The 16953-nt window shown below is 38.6% G+C and overlaps 1 protein-coding gene across 1 annotated transcript in view; it reads right to left on the bottom strand.

The window, feature by feature from the left end:
* WIF1 (WNT inhibitory factor 1) overlaps nucleotides 1-902 on the bottom strand; it is a 71803-nt gene extending 70901 nt beyond the window's left edge. The window contains exon 1 of the mRNA XM_046012790.1: nucleotides 461-902. Within this exon, the coding sequence (XP_045868746.1) occupies nucleotides 461-608 (148 nt within the window). The 5' untranslated portion in view covers nucleotides 609-902. The remainder of the gene's footprint in view (nucleotides 1-460) is intronic.
* Between the last annotated feature and the right edge of the window lie 16051 nt (nucleotides 903-16953).

Genomic DNA, 16953 nt, shown 5'->3' with positions numbered 1-16953 from the left:
CATCAAACTGGGCAGACTTAAAAGAATCCAAACCAGAAAACGCACGCAAGAAGAGCACTAAAGAATTGGTATGGGCCACGTCTATACACAAAGCACCTGTCTAGGTACCCACTAATTTTCTTCGGTATGTGATAAGAACAGTGCCAACAGACACATGGTTTCAGGAAACGGAGTGGACATACAATCACCGGGTGCTACTAAACGCGGGTTCCACCCCAAAACACAGGGCTGTAGAAACTAGCAACAGCATGATCAGAACAACTACATCAGCTTAGGTCTCTGGAGACAGAAGTTCATACGCTTTCAGGTGGAAAAGAGCTGATTAAAAAGTGGAGGGGAGCAACCTTCTTTGGAAATTAAGTTTTAAAAACACACTTAAATGCATGCATCTCCCCTTTAACGGAAGCGCTGGAGAGAGCGGAGACGCAGGTAGGGAAGGCAGCAGGCGCGGGAGCCTTACCTATGAGTACTCTCGCCTGGCGAGCATCGATCCACAGGTACAGGCTCTCCTCCCGCGGCTGCCCGACCTCCGCCCGCAGCACCAGCAGGCACGGGAGGATGCTCCACAGCCGGAGCGCGGCGGCGGGCAAGACGCTTCTCGGGGCCATGCTCCTCCGGACCTCCCTCCCGGTGGCTCTCGCCGCTCAACCTCCTTCTGCCTCACCCACCCAGCCTGCGGCCGAGAAGTCCTCCCTCAGCCGAAGCTGCGCCGGCTTAGACGGCCGGGCGTGTAGCCCCCTGACTCCGGTGCGAGAGAGCCCGCGAAAGCCTGTAAGGGAGGAGGGTGGGAAGAGCGGGCGCCGGCGGGGAGGCTGAGGGGGCGCGGGAGGGAGCGCGGGAGGGAGCGGGGACTGCGGAGACGCAAGACTGGCAAAGCAGGAGATGCCAGCACGCACAGCGACGCCAACAGCCCCAGGGTTAAATACAGCCGCAGAGGGAAGAGCGGGAAGGGAGGGCGCGAGTGAGGTGCGAGCGAGGAGAGGCGCGGCTCAGTCGGACGCCGCTGGGGGGCGCTAGCGGGGTCGCGCGCGCGCGCGCGCGCAAGCGACGCGGGACCCTCGGAGGCCGCGTCCACGCCGCTGGGCGCGGGTGCGAGCGCGCGCGGAGGGGGCGTGTGGTGTAGGCGGTTGCCAAGCTGGACGTGGGAAGGGGCCCCTGGGACGTCCCTCGCCTCTGCCTCCTACTTGGCGAGGCGTGGTCTGGGGGGAACCCGGAGAACTGACCCGCGCGGCTTGAATGAAAGCTGAGGACAGTGATGATAATGCTGATGACGACGAAGACAACGACTTCCATCCCCATGCCGGTGCCGAGGCAAGGCGCGTATTCCTTCACTTCTCCCTTTCCGTGCCTCTCGTTTCTCTCTGAACAGCTCAACGCTGATACTTGGCGCATTCCCATCCGTGTAAAACCCGACCTGCCGTCCTGGGGTGCCCTTGACGGCAGGCGCTGGGCTTGGCTCGGCGCGCAGGGCTTCCATTCCGCACAGACAGCGAAGAGGGTGCTTTCACAGCTCGGGGAGGCTCTTCTCCCTGCTCACCCGCGGCGCCAGGAAGCGTTCCCCTGGACGCTGGATGACAGGCGTACCTGACGCTGTCGGGGGTAGGACACTTTAATATTTGCTGAGGTTTCCAGAAACTTGGAGGCACGCGTGGTGGTACTGAAATCACAGGCGCTTGGGGGCAGGACCAGGGTTCTGGCCTTGTCTATGGGAAGAGTAGTTGGCTGGCAGTGGGCTGTAGTCTAAGAGAGCCACCCGACCTCAGCAAAAGGAACTTAACTTGCCCCCTCCTTAATCTCTTGGCTATGCAAAGAAAATGGAAGCAAAAGGTTAAAAAACAAAAACAAAAGCAATACTTAGAAAGATTTCAGACTCAGAAAAAGGTTGTTTGCTTCTCTTTGTTCTTTAGCACCCAGATGCTGCGACAAATGTCCAAGGATCAAGTGTCCAGCGTGTGGTGTTTCACTCAGTCCTTTGTAGAGTGGTGGACACCTCAAGAGGGGAAAACAAACAGAGACAACAGAAGAAAAGCCGAATTTGTGCATGCATTAAGTTAAATAACTGTTAGGTCACGAGCAGTTACTAAAAAGAACAGAATATGTATTTCCAATTATGAAGTATTTTCAACTTTACAACTGTTGATCTTTACAAGTAATTAGACAAGATGTCTAATTATGACTGATTTGAACTTGCAGCGTCAAACTTTATAAGTACTTTAAAGTACTCAACTCTTTTAAAGAGATACTGTTATTATTTCCATTTTACTGTTGGGAAGCACGGTTCCCAAAAGCCCAGCAAGTTGCTTGTGTTACCCAGCTGGTAAGGGGACAGAATCAGGGTTCAAACCCAAGCACCCTGATTTAAGAGTCCATTCTTTTAGTCACTACACTTCGTACTTATAAGTAAATCATAATTAGGTCCCAAGCCTCACAGAGATTCTTTCTTTAAAATAAATATACTTACCTCTTTTCAAACATTTTATTAATTTTGAATTCATTTCAGTAACTATTCCTTTATATAGTGTATTCACATACATTAGGCAACCTTTAGAGTCCTTTAACATTTCAATGCCAATTGTCTCACAATTAAAGATAATTTCAAAACACAATAGACATTTACTTTGATTCCCGAAAGTGTGGTCTTAATCGAAAGTTTTTTCTCTTAGCCGTTCTCAAACCCCTATGGCTCTTGGTGCAAGGACGCCCTCTACAGGCTGTTATAATCAAATACTAAGTAGGAAATACTCATAAAATGCACTTTTCAGTAGAGAAAAAGAGGGGCTAAATTCTCTCCTCATTCAACTTTCTCTGGCTAAGGTCCCCTGTATTCACTTCTCCTTAGCAGTGGACACTTACAAAAAGTTAGATTAATTATAGTTAGAAGAGCATACTATTTTTAAAAATCTTGAACTTGAACTCCTTGGATTTTAAAGGGAAGGAAAGAACATATGGTATACGCCAGTCAGCTATTTCCAGGAGTAACAGGGTGTATCTTTTGGGGAAGGGGGAACGGCTACCTAAGACCTAAATCAGGCTTGACTTTCTGTTGTTAAGGAGCAAAATGGCTTTTTCATTTAGAATGTGGTCATGTTTCCAGTTTCTGTATTAAAGGTAAGAATATTTATTTGCAAATGGTAAAAATTTGGAAATAATGTGCCAGGTGGTATTACAAATCAACCTCATTCAGTATGAAAATTCTACCATTTATTGGCTGGCCCAGTGGATAGAATTTACAGTTGAGAGACCTCACATTACCTCATCTAGGTGATCGAGGTCAACATCAACCAGGATAGGTCATATTGATAATATGTGTACCCTTGGTATGTTTTGAGAATGACACTTTATCTCTGTGGCCTTCTCCTGAAAACCCATAACTTCTGTTTAATAGTAAGAAAAATGTCAGAAAAACCAAGCTGAAGGATATTTTGAAAAATACCTGAACGATAATCCTTGAAACTGTCGGTCATCAAAAACAAGGAAAATCTGTGAAACTGCTCCAGTTAAAAGGAGATTAAGGACTCATGAAAACTAAATATAATGTGGAATCCCAGATGGGATCCTGGAACAGAAAAAAGATATCAGATAAAATTAAACAAATCTGAATAAATTAATATTAATGTATCAATATTGGCTCCTTAATTGTAACAAGCTACTGTACTAGTATTAGGGGAACGTGGGTATTAGGGTAGACAAGAGCTCTCTAAACTATCTTTGCCATTTTTCTGTAAATCTAAAACTATTCTAAAAAATAAAATTTATTTTGAAAAGAAAAGGTAAAGACCTAAGTTCACTCCAAAAGATTTGGCTAGCTGACATTGAAAATCAGAAGATTTCTCATAAAATTTGGATTTCTAGCTTCTCCAGACTTTTCCAGGCTTCTCATGACTTCTTCAAGGAAAATTTAGAGATCTGGGAATATTCCTCCCTTATAACGGGACGTGTGTGAGTGGTGGTGTGAGTCGTGGCTGCCATTCAAATGGGCCTCCGCTTCTGACAGTTCTAACACTCTTCTGTTGAGCCTGCTTCACTCATTTACTTGACTTGCTGGGCTTCTGTAGGGTTCTGAGTTTGCTACTCTTGGACTAGAGGAGAGGCCATGGGACGGAGGGGGAAGGTGCCTGAGGGGGCTGAAATCAGCACTCATCCTCGAAGTGCTATTGTGTGGGAACAGGGGCAAAGCCTGCTATAGAGAAGGATCTTGTCAGTACCCAGCCACCCACTTGCCAGGCAATTGGACTTTCTGCTGCCCACTCTGCCCCGTTGCCTCAACCAGAGCTCCAGGTGTTGGCACTGAGACTGGGGCATATCAGCTGCATCCTGAGCTGTGTTTGGAGAAGGAGGGGAGCAGGCACACCTGTAGCACCCTGATATGGAAAGGGAACCACAGATAGTAAGTGAATAGAACAAGTGACCAAGCATTATTTTTATTAGCAGTTCTGTTTTTAAAAAAAGGTTTATATGTATATATGTATATCTTTGTATGTCTTTAATATGATGCACAGAAAACGTCTAAAAGGTTACATACTAAAATACTCCCAGGGCTTGTTGATAGGGATTGGAACTGGGTCTGGGGCATGATTTTTCACTTGATGCACACATTTCCTGATTTAAAAAAAAAAATGAGCAAATGCTCTTGTGATTAAAAGCATTTTTAAGATGGGAGAAAGGTCTTTTCTTCCCTGCTTCAGTCAGTTTCTCCTAAAGTAGGCAGCTGTCACCACCCTGGGCCAACACTTCTTGCTATGCTGTTTGCATACTTTATCACTTCAAAACTGTACATCACAACACATGACAGCTCATTACTGAGGCATAGCACAGCCTGAGCATTCCTCATAGTTCCATGCAACACTCTTGCTCTTCTTCCCTCACATAATGGCATTGCTAAGCAACCCAGCATATCTTGTCTTCCACAAACCATATCCATTATTTCCTGTTCATACAGGCTCTTTCATCTCTGTGACATTTAACAGCTATTATTTTGTTTGTGATCGGGGAAAAGAGGAAAACAATTTTATTGCACAATATTAGAGGAATGAGAAACAAATTAGAACACTTTCATAGCATGAAATATTATTGAAGCATTAAAATTGATATTGTGACTTAGATGTTCGATCATGAAACTGGCATCACAATCAAGATAACATACATTATCCGTCACTCCAAAAGTTTAACCAAATCATACACTTTAAATATGTGCAGTTTATTATGTTAACTAAATTTCATTAAATCTGCTTTAAATTTTTTTAAAGAAATAAAAATAATTGGTGCTTCACCAGGATACAGAAGGCACCAACAATAAGAGAAAAAATTGATAAATTGAATCATATTAAAATTAAGAATTTCATTTATCAAAAGATAACATGGAGAGTGAAAAGACAAGCCACAGAGTGGAGAAGATACTTGGATGTATAGCATTCTATGCAGAATATATAAAGAATGTCTACAAATCCATAAGAAAAAGGAGAAACAATCCAGTAGAAAATGGGCAAAAGATGGGAACAGGCACTTCACAAAGCACATACTTACATGCCCAATTAACATATGAAAAACAGCCCAACATCACTAGCCATCAGAGAAATGTGAATTAAAACCACAGTGGGAAACCAATTCACACCCCTCAGAATGCTTAAAATGAAAAAAGAAAGATTATGTAAAGTTGATGAGGATGTAAACACAGTGCTGGGAAAAGTATAAATTGATACAATCATTTTGAATGTCTTTTTTTTTTTTTTTTAGGATTTTTATTTATTTGACAGAGAGAGACACAGTGAAAGAGGGAATTCAAGCAGGGGGAGTGGGAGAAAGAGGAGCAGGCTTTCCGCTGAGCAGGGGGCTGATGCGGGGATTGATCCCAGGCTGCTGGGATGATACAATCATTTTGGAAAACCATTTGAAAATACTACAAAAGCTCAACTTAGCAATACCACTCCTAGAGATAAGCCTAGCCAAAAAGAAAAAAAAAAATAAAATAAAGGAGGGGGTATATATGGGTATATATGTGTCCAAAGACTGTAACAGCACTATTTATCTTGGTCCCCAAATGAAAATAACTCAAATACCAATTGGCAGTGGAATGAGTTAATAAATTATTATTATTTGTACATGAAATACTACACAGCAGTGAGAATATGCAAATACAATTACACACAGCATGGATGAATCTTGCAGACATCATCATCTTGTGCTAAATAATCCAAAAGGGTATATACTGGATGATGCCACCTACTAAAAATTCAAAAATAGGAAAAACTAATGCATGATATTAGAAGTCAAGATAGTGAAAGGATTACCTTTGGAAGGTGGTAATGATGGGAAGGGGATATAAAAGGGGTTTTGAGATGCTGATTATATTTTTGTTTCTTGATCCAGATGTTAGATACATGGGAATGTTTATTTGGTGAAAACTCATTAAGTTACACACTTATGATTGTGCACTTTTTAATGTATGTTATGTTTTAATAAACTATTAATTAAAAATGTTATACCATATAAACAAAATCATGAAAGATCTAGTAGAACACATAGATGAATGTGTTTATAAGCTTAGAATGGGGAATACCTTTTTATAGGCAAGATATTTGAAAGGTATAAAAGAAAAGATATATAATTTTGATTTTAAAAAGTATTTTTTTAAAAAAGTATTTTAAATAGTTATGTCAAGGTTCCTGAGGTATCTTTCCCCTGGACAACCTGAGCATGGTACATTTTCTTTCCACTCATGGGAATAATCAAAATCAAACAATGCCAGATTGTGTGACTGGTTTCCTTCAGGTAAAATACCAAATAGCATTTGTACTAACCTTGAAAAATACTTGTGAATTTTTTTTTTTTTTAAGATTTTATTTATTTAGGAGAGAAAGTAAGCAAGAGAAAAAGCATTAGTAGGGGGAGGGGCAAAAGGAGAGCTGGGGGAGAGGGAAAAGCAGACTCCCCTGCTGAGCAGGGAGCCCAATGCCAAGCTCGATCCCAGAACCCTGGGGTCATGACATGAACCAAAGGCAGATACTTAACCAACTGAACCGCCTAAGTGCCCACACTTGTGGATTTTTAAAAAGACACATTTAAAATTTCAAAGGAGATTAGCTAATTGTGAATGTAAGCCCTATTGAGGGGATAAAAATCGGGCATAGTTATTACAAAACTGAAAGTTATTTTTGGGTAGACAAATCTCAATTTTGTCACTTTTGAGTTGACCAGGATCTCAGAGCCTGCTCAAAGCTAAAGACACTCAGAACTGGGATTAATCAAAATGCTAATTTATTACCCTCTAGTATGTGGAATATATTTCTGGAGTTTAGAATACAAAAGTTAACGGTCTAAGATGTCCCTTTCCTAGCATGAAGCTACCTGAAAAACTCTATTGGCAATCAATGGGTTGGTGAATGTTGATGTCAATGTTGAAAGTACTGGATGGTATGGAGATACTTTATCTTGGGCAGTGAATCTCAACTGCTACCCAGTAGGATGCATTTTAGAAATTTGTGGGGGTGTTTCTGGTTGTTACAATGACTGTTGGGTACTTTGAGCTCCTACTGGGTTTAGGCCAGGGACAGTGCATTTCCTGTTATGCAGAGACAAGGGCACATATGAATTGTGCCACAGTCTACACATCTTTGAATTACCCCACTGGAGATTCATGTAGATGAAAACCTTGTAAGTATGAATATAATATCATGAAAACCTTTATAATTATCTGAAGCTAGGAATCTAGTTCTACTTTACATATAAACATACAGTTTTGTTTTGTTTTGAAGAAGGCTCCACATAGGACTTGACCTCACAACTTGACATTGAGACCTGAGTTGATATGAAGAGTCAGACACTTAACTAACTGAGCCCCCCAGACACCCCTACATATAAAGACACAGTTTTAAATACACAATGAATTTTCCAAAAATGCAACCACTAGGAACAGTAAGAGTCTGTGAAAAGTAAGATTGTGCTTTGTTTTGTTTGGATCTTTATCAAGAATTATTCACATCTTGGAAAAATCACATCACACCTCTGCTTTTTTCATTCTCCTGTACTTTGTATACATAATAGCTTCTGATTTTCTTACCTCCCATAAAACCAAAATCTTTCATAAAGTAGATGCAAGCATCCAATTACTTCACTAGGTCTAGAATAGTTGTGCTCAGCCATTTCCATTTTAAATACATGTTATGTTAGAATTGATTTTTTGCTTTGTTCATATATGTTAGAACATTATATTTATTATTTGGAATTATATGTGTCAGAGTAGATAATATTATTTTGTGTTCTATTTGAGGATAATAAGGGGGAAGTAACAGAATATCTATTATAAAAAAGCAGCTCTGGGTCAGTCTATAAAGACTATCTAAGGTGTGATCTTGTTTATGTGACGTTCTAGAAGATCCCTATAAACAGGGAACCCATCAACGGTTGCCAGACTCTAAGGTTTCCCAGGAAGGCTTAATGACAAAGGGGCTACATGAAGGAATTTTTTTTGAGGGGCAATGGTAACTGTTCAGAATCTTTTTTTTCTTTTGAGAGAGAGAGCGAGCGAGCAAGAGAGAGAACCACTCACATTCCTAGAGCCCTTGGTGCAGGTTAGGTGCAGAGAGAGATGGAGAGAGAGAATTTCAAGCAGGGTTCATGTCCAATGTGGAGCCCAGGGCAAGGCTCAACCTGAGGATGCTGAGATCATGACCAGAGCTGAAATTAAGAGTCAGAGGCTTAACTGACTGAGCCACCCAGGCATCCCAACTATTCTGAATCTTGACTGTGGTAATGATTACATGGCTGTTTGTGTTTGTGAAAATGTATAGAAGTGTACGCCCCCAGAAGTGAGTTTTGCTGTATGTAAATTGTAAAATGTTTAAAAATGGGGAGGGGGAAGAAGAAAACACAAATAAAACACAGAAAATAAAACAATCAAAATGGTAACATTGATTTCCAGTGTTGACAATGACTGAAATAAGCCATAGAAATCCCTGATGACATTCATGCCTCCATAGTACAGTTCCTACCTCTTATGAGTGAACTGTTCATTCACATTCTCATTCTCAGATATGTGGAGAGAAAAAAAATTCTTTTTTATAGTATTCATGGCAATGCACAAATTGCATCTCAACCAAAGCCTGCAAGTTATTGGCAGTTAAGATTAAAACCTAGCCAATTTAGGGGTGCCTGGGTGGCTCAGTGGGTTAAAGTCTCTGCCTTCAGCTCAGGTCATGATCCCAGGGTCCTGGGATCGAGCCCCATATCGGGCTCTCTGCTCAGCAGGAAGCCTGCTTCCTTCCTCTCTCTCTCTCTCTGCCTGTCTCTCTGCCTACTTGTGATCTCTGTCAAGTAAATAAAATCTTTGAAAACAAAAACAAAATCAAAACCCTAGTGACTTTATTCTGGTGACCATTTATTACACCACATCACCTCACTAGTTTATGTTAAAAAGGAAGAATACTGTGAATGCCGGAATAGCTGGAATTATACCTCTAAAGTAAAATAAAATACAAGTATTCACATTATACTACCACCTGACTTTACTAAGAAAGCAAAAATAAAATAAATTATTTTCTTAATAACATCACCACTTACATTCCTAGAAGAAAAGTGTACTGTAATGTCACTCCTGTTGACAGAAAATACAGATCTCTTGTGTTTTTTATACGGTGTTTACAATAGGTCAGTGTTTTGGCTAGGGTGTTAAAGGTTTTTTGCCGTTTATAGTATTTATTCTGCAGTCTTCTGAAACTGCTTGGGGAAATTTTAACATGTAGAAATGTTTAGCTCACTTACTGGAGGTGATTAAAATGGTTAAGGGAGGAACATTACCTAATAAATGTCTTAATTTGGATTATATCCAAATAATAGGTGTCAAAATGATGCATTATTAGCTCTTCAAAAATTTTCTTGCCTACCATCTATTCAACCAATTAAGCTACGTGAATCAGTAACAAGAATATAATAACATTTAATCATTAATTGATGCCTTTGCTAAGAATCTGTCATTCAAATTCAGTATGATTGCTTTAAAGAAGAACCACCAAATAATTGTCACTTAATAAATTTACTTCATGATAACATTGGAATTGACTATGAATTCACATGATTCAAAAATTTTAGAAATGTACTTTATCGAGTGTAAACTGAACCATGGATTTGAAGGCAAGACAAAGTTATTGATGCCCACACTGTACATGCTAACATCTGCGACATGTAATCAACCTTCAAGTGATACTACCATCTCATTCACTCATGATTAGATTTGCAATTATCCTCCCCCACCATCAGTTTATTTATTTATTTATTAACATATACTGTATTATTTGTTTCAGGGTACAGGTCTGTGATTCATCAGTCTTACACAATTCACAGCACTCATCATATCACATACCCTCCCCAATGTCCATCACCCAGCAACCCCATCCCTCCGACCCCCCTCCACTCTAGCAACCCTCAGTTTCCTGAGATTGAGAGTCTCTTATGGTCTGTCTCCCTCTCTAGTTTTGTGTTGTTTCTTTTTTCCCTCCCTTCCCGTATGATCCTCTGTCTTTCTTCTCAAATTCCTCATATCAGTGAGATCATATGATAATTGTCTTTCTCTGATTGACTTATTTTGCTTAGCATAATACCCTCTAGTTTTATCCACATCATTGCAAATGGCAAGATTTCAGGGTTTTGTTTTTTGTTTTTTTTTAAAAGATGGCTGAAATATATATATATATATGTATATCACATCTTCTTTATCCATTCTTCTGTTGATGGATGTCTAGGCTCTTTTCATAGTTTGGCTATTGTCCTCCACCATCAGTTTAAAGTTGGTAGTTTCTAGAACATATCTAGGAGGGATGGAAGAGGAGGTAGAAGTATAGATGAAATAAGAGTGGCTGTGAGTAGATAGTTATTGAAACAGAAAATTCCTCTGCAAGCTACAATGGTGTAACTCATACTGGATTGATCCTCCCAGTGCATACAAGTAGAAAACTGGACAAAATTAAGAAAATATCTGTTTTAAGATATTGAACAACAGGAAGTGCAAGTACAAAAACCTTAAAAAAGGAAACAAATTAAGGCTAAGTTTAAATTTAAAGTTAAAGTTAAATTTAACTGAAGCTCAATGATCATTCTGGTTTTTTTTATGAAGGCACTTTCATGACTATGGAGCAGGGAGAGGAAATCCAAGTAAAGCTAGAAAGTCTCTGAAAAAGCAGATATTGGGGGCACTGAAGCAGATGGAATTTGTGAAGCAAAGGGCTTAGAAGAGAGAGAAAAAAAAAAAATATATATATATATATATATATTAGAAGTACTACCTGAAGGTTAACCATGGGCCACAGATGTTAGAATGTGCAGTGTGGGCATCAATACATTCATTTTGTGTTCATCTCCATGGTTCATCTTACAGCCAATAAAATACATTTTTTAAAATTTTTTAAATCATTTGAATTCACACCCAGTTTCAATGTTCAATTATGTATGTGTCTTCATAGGAGTCCCTGGAATCTGTTGTGAATATGAAACTGAAACTTCATGGGGGACAATTATTTTATAAGGCTGATTATAAGGGAGTTCAGCTATAAGCTGAAAATTTTCCAGAGCTTACCCAGAGTAAGAAGATATTTGAGTTCCAACCACAAAAATGAAGAGACCTCACTTAACACCTGAAGCACTTGGTAGAGAAGGATATTCCTTTAATGATTGTGTTAAACTAGCTCTAAAGAGTACATTAGATTCACCCTAATAAAGATAAAAAACAGAATTCAAAAGGCTAAAGCTAATCTATAAGTAAGTTAACTCCCTTCAAAACAATATCTAACACTCTTCAAAGAAAAATTTAAAAATCTGGCATTCAAAACCTAGAATTTATAATGCCCAGCATCTAATAAAAAATTACTAGGCATGTGAAGAAGGAAGAAAAGGTAATACACAAACTATAAGGCAAATGAGTCAATAGAAAAAGATCAAGAAATGACAGAATTGATGGAATTCATGGATAAAAAACTTTCATGCACCTATTTTAAATATGCTCAAACATTCAAAGAAAAACATGAATATAATGAAGAGATAGATGGGAGTTATAAAAAGGATACAATTGGAACTTGCACACTTGCACACATAAAGAATATGATATTTGAAATAAAAAATTAACTGAATGGACTTATGAGCAGATACTTTATTATAGAAGAAAAGATCAGTAAACTTGAAGACAGAATTAGAAACTAAGTGAAACACTGAGAAGAAAAAAAAATCTGAAAAAATATAGCCTCATTGATTTGTGGAACAGTATTAAGCAGACTTACATATATGTAACTGGAGTTCCAAACAGAGGGAGAAAGAGGAGGAGAAAACAATATTTGAAAAAAGAATGTTTGAAATATTTCCAAATTAGATGAAAACTATAAACTCATAGATCCAAGAGCCTCAACAAGCCCCAGGCAAGATAAACACAAAGAAAACTACACCAAAGCACCATCTCAATCAAATTGCTGAAAACAGGTGATAAAGAGAAAAATCCTTAAAGCAGGCAGAGAGTAAAGAATACATTATTTACAGAGGAATAAGCTTAAGACTTTTTCTTTAGGAGCAATTCAAGCTAGAAAAAATGGATTTTACAGTGCTGAAAGAAAAAAAATTACAATATAGAATTCTGTATTGATTGAAAACATCTTTCAATAACTTGAAATGAAAACTTTTTAAACAAAATCTGAAAAATTTGTCACTAGAAGACGTGCATTATAAAAAATATGAGAAGAAGATTATACCAGATGAAAATCAGAAGCACTAAATATATGGATAAATATAAAATAATCTTATCTCTTTTTAAAATCTCCTTTGACTCTTTAAAGCCAAAATAACAATGCACGGTGAAGTTTATAATATGTAAAAGTAAAACATATCACAGCAATAGCACAAGGAATGAGAGGGAGGAAACAAAAGTATGTATGAAACGTTCTTCATTATATGTAAATTGGTAAAACGCTATTTGAAAGTAGACTGTGATAAGTTGAAGAAGGATATTATAAATCCTAGAAAAAAAACACTAAAACACAACATAAAGAGGTATACTTATTAAACTAATAATGGAGATAAAAAGTAATCTAAAAGAGGAGAAAAAGAATCTGGAACAGATGTAACAAAGAAAATAAATAGCAAAATGGTAGACTTAAAGCTAACCATATCTTTAATTACATTAGTGTCTAAATATCGTATTTAAATAGCAGAGATTGGGGGTGTCTGGGTGGTTCAGTCGTTGGGCACCTGCCTTTGGCTCAGTTCATGATCCCAGAGTCCTGGGATTACGCCCCACATCTGGCTCTCTGCTCATTGGGAAGCCTGTGTCTCCCTTCCCACTCCCCCTGCTTGTGTTCCCTCTCTCGCTGTCTCTCTGTCAAATAAATAAATAAAATCTTAAAAAAAATTAGAGATTGTCAGATTGAATTTAAAGAAGGAAGACTCAGGAAAGCCACCAACCCCCCCCACACACACACAAAAGTTTAAATATGAAGACTCAGGTAGGTTAAAAGTAAAAAGATGGATAAAAATACATACCAAGGAAACACTGTTCATAAGAAAGATGGAGAGGCTTTATTAATATCAGAGAAAATTGACTTCAGGACAAAAAATATTAGGAGAGATAACTGTTGAAACTGGGTGGTAGATACATGGCAGTTCATTATACTATTATCTCTACTTAGAATATACTTGACATTTTTTATAACAAAACATTAAAAGTTGAAAAAGGAGAAATATGTTAAAACAAACTTTTTTTCCATGTAGATTAAATATACCCATCATTTATTTCAGTTACCCATTTTGAAACAAAAATAGCTTTTGCTGTGAATTTGCATTATATGCCTCATGCTAAACAGATCTTCTTTTTCTTTTTCTATTATTCTAATTTCTCTTATAATGATCATAACACTACATTTTTGGAATAATCATACCTAGCAGTATTATGAAAGGTTAATAATTCCCCTGATGAAAGTGGATATTAGGTTCTGGAAAGCTGTGGGTGGATTTCAGTTTTATAGGGTTCCCAGAGTTACTGTATATTTGAAACATTGTACTGCCCTTCAAGTTTATAGCTAGTTTTTCCAAATACTCCAGAACAGAAAAGAATGTTTTCATTATGAACAAGATATTTTTCTTTTCTTTTCTTTCTTCTTTTTTTTCAAAAAGGGAAGCAATCTGAAAACTGTTGGATTGAAATGTCATTTATTTTACATGATAATAAAACGTTTCACAAAGAATGACTATAAATGGCATGATCCCAGTATAGAAAAGATAATGTCATTTAACTTACGTCATCTCTGTTATTTACCACTCATTTAAGACTTTCATACAGTTTATCATAGATAGGTTTTATTTCCTATCTCAGACAAGGTTTTGTAGACAATTCATATTAACATTAAGCCATTATTCTCATCTTTAGAAGTCAGAAAAACATGTCTATGCATATTCTTCTCTAATTCACTAGATAACATTCAATAAATTTCCATTGGAAACTAAAAGATAATATTAAATGGAATTTTTCCAACCATACCACCTTAAACATACACCATTTTTTTGGTTATAATGTTAATATCCTATATTTTTATGAAACCACACAAAACCTTACACGTGGTAAGATACTAATGTTTATTTGGCAACTATTATAAAAGCCAGCTACTTTCATGAACACTAAGATAGCTTTGTTTGTTTTATTTTATAAGTAAAATTTATGACTGTATAAATTTGTCATGGTGCCAAGAGAGATTTTATTTTATTAATTAATTTTTTTAAGATTTCATTTTTAAGTAATATCTACACCCAACATGGGGTTCACACGTCCCTGAAATCAAGAGTTGTGTGCTTTACTGACTGAGCCAGCCAGGTGCCCCAAAAGAGATTTTAAAGTGGTTTAAAAGATACATTGAATATAGCTGGATGGCATAGATTTTCAAGGAGGGATCCTCTTATAGTCTCAATCAGAGTATATAATTTATTCCTTTCTTCAAAACTCTGCAGGAACCTCCCTTCCCTCTCAGGAAAAAGGTTTCAGTAGCTTTCACGGTTCCCGTTCATGGTTCTCAAGCCCAGTTGCATATTAGAATCACAGGGGGCTTTTTAAAAACCTACTCATGCTAAGGGCCTATCTCAGTTACATTAGGTTCGGTTGCTTTGAGTAGATTGGGGTTTTCCAGGTGATTGTATTGTGCAATCACGGTTCAGAACATCTGCCTCTATCTACCCTCAGACTTTCCTCAACACAAGCGCCCCTACCTCTCTGGCGTCTTCTCCCACTTTCTCCCCAGCTCACTTCACGACAGCCACACTGCCTTCTCTCTGATCTTCCCAGCCATCAGTCACACTCCCCGCTCAAGGCCTGAGTGTGTACTACTCTCACTTCCTGAACTGTTATTCTTCCTGACAGCCACAAGTCATGCTCTCTCACCTCGTTCAGGTCTTTGTTCCAAATCATCTGTGCACTGAGGGCTCCCTGTCCGCCTTATTGAGAACCATCGCTTCCTCCAACCTTGCTCTTATAGTCCTTATCTCCTTATTTCCCTTGCCTGCTTTGTTTTGATCAGGAGCATTTATCTCCATCTAACAGATCTTTACTTGTGCACTTAATACCCTCCTATCTCCCCATCTCCGCAGTCCCCAAAACTAAGTTCTAGGAACAGGAATTTTGTCTCTTCTGCTCACTGCTCTATCCCCAGATCTAGAACATGCCTGGCATTTTTCCAGCACTTTTTTAAAAAAAGATTTTATTTATTTATTTGACACAGAGAGAGAGAGAGAGAGAGCGAGCACAAGCAGGGGGAGTGACAGGCAGAGGGAGAAGCAGGCTTGCCGCTAAGCAAAGAGCTTGATGCAGGGCTCAATTCCAGGACCCTGAGATCATGACCTGAACCCAAGGCAGACACTTAAAGACTGAGCCACCCAAGTGTTCCCTTATCCAGCACTTTATGCATATTTGATGAATCAATTTACAGCAAACAAATGACAACAACAACAACAACAAACAACAACAAAACGGTATAGAGGAAACCTTACATGTGAGATATTTCACAGTTAATCTTTACCATAATATAAGAAAATAGATACTGGTAATTTTCCCCTCAACTTCCCACTTTTGAGGCCACCCGTCTTATATAGAAGAGATCTTTCTCTGGACTACCTTGCATTTTGCTCTTTGTTGCCACTCGAAATTCCAAATCTATTGTCTTCATATGATGCTCTTACCTCTGCATGCGTGTCAGAAAGAAGTGAATGTGAGGTGGGCTACACTTCCCATTGCTGGGTCTTTGTTCCCCACTTATACAATTACACATAAGTACAGACATATCAGACTTCAGTGAAGTCTTGGGGAAGGAAAGGAGATTTACATCACAGAAATGCAAAGGTAGACTTAAATATTGGATACCCCTTTCCCTAAAAGCTCTCTGTTCTCCCTATATTTCCCACTGGCTAGTTTTCTCCATAGGCCCCAGGCTCCTGCCATGTTCTCTTATTCCTTTTTCCTCTCTTCTCTTTCCCATATTCTTTCTTATCCCTAGTTTTTATTTATTTCTCCAAGCACAGCTTTGCTAAAATTTCCCCTTTCAATAAGTGCTCTTAGTTCCTATTTGACTTCCAACTCATTAAGATAATTTCCTAGACAAAAAAGCTCATTCCACTGTAGGAACAACCATGGTGCCAGCTATAGAAATCATGATTCTCCATTAAAAAAAAATGTTTTTTGTTTTTTTTTACAGTGAAGTGAAAAAAAGAGGTTCAGTGATAATTTGCCCCAGACAAAATATCGAGTCATAGAATTCAAGCATAGATCGTCTGCGATACCTGTATTTCTTAATGTGTTGATGATATAAGAATCCTGGGTTAGGCCGAGATTGGTGTTGACATTTCACAGAGGAAGACTCTTCACGAGCTCACAGGAGTGGTGCCTTGTTCAGCCTTGCTTATATATGCAGATCTGTGCAGGACTCTGGTCTTTCTGTTATAGAAATT

This window comes from Meles meles, chromosome 7, assembly GCF_922984935.1.
Source record: "Meles meles chromosome 7, mMelMel3.1 paternal haplotype, whole genome shotgun sequence".
NCBI lineage: Eukaryota > Metazoa > Chordata > Mammalia > Carnivora > Mustelidae > Meles > Meles meles.
Note: the sequence above shows the minus strand (reverse complement) of the source record. Positions and strands in the feature narration are given on the sequence as shown.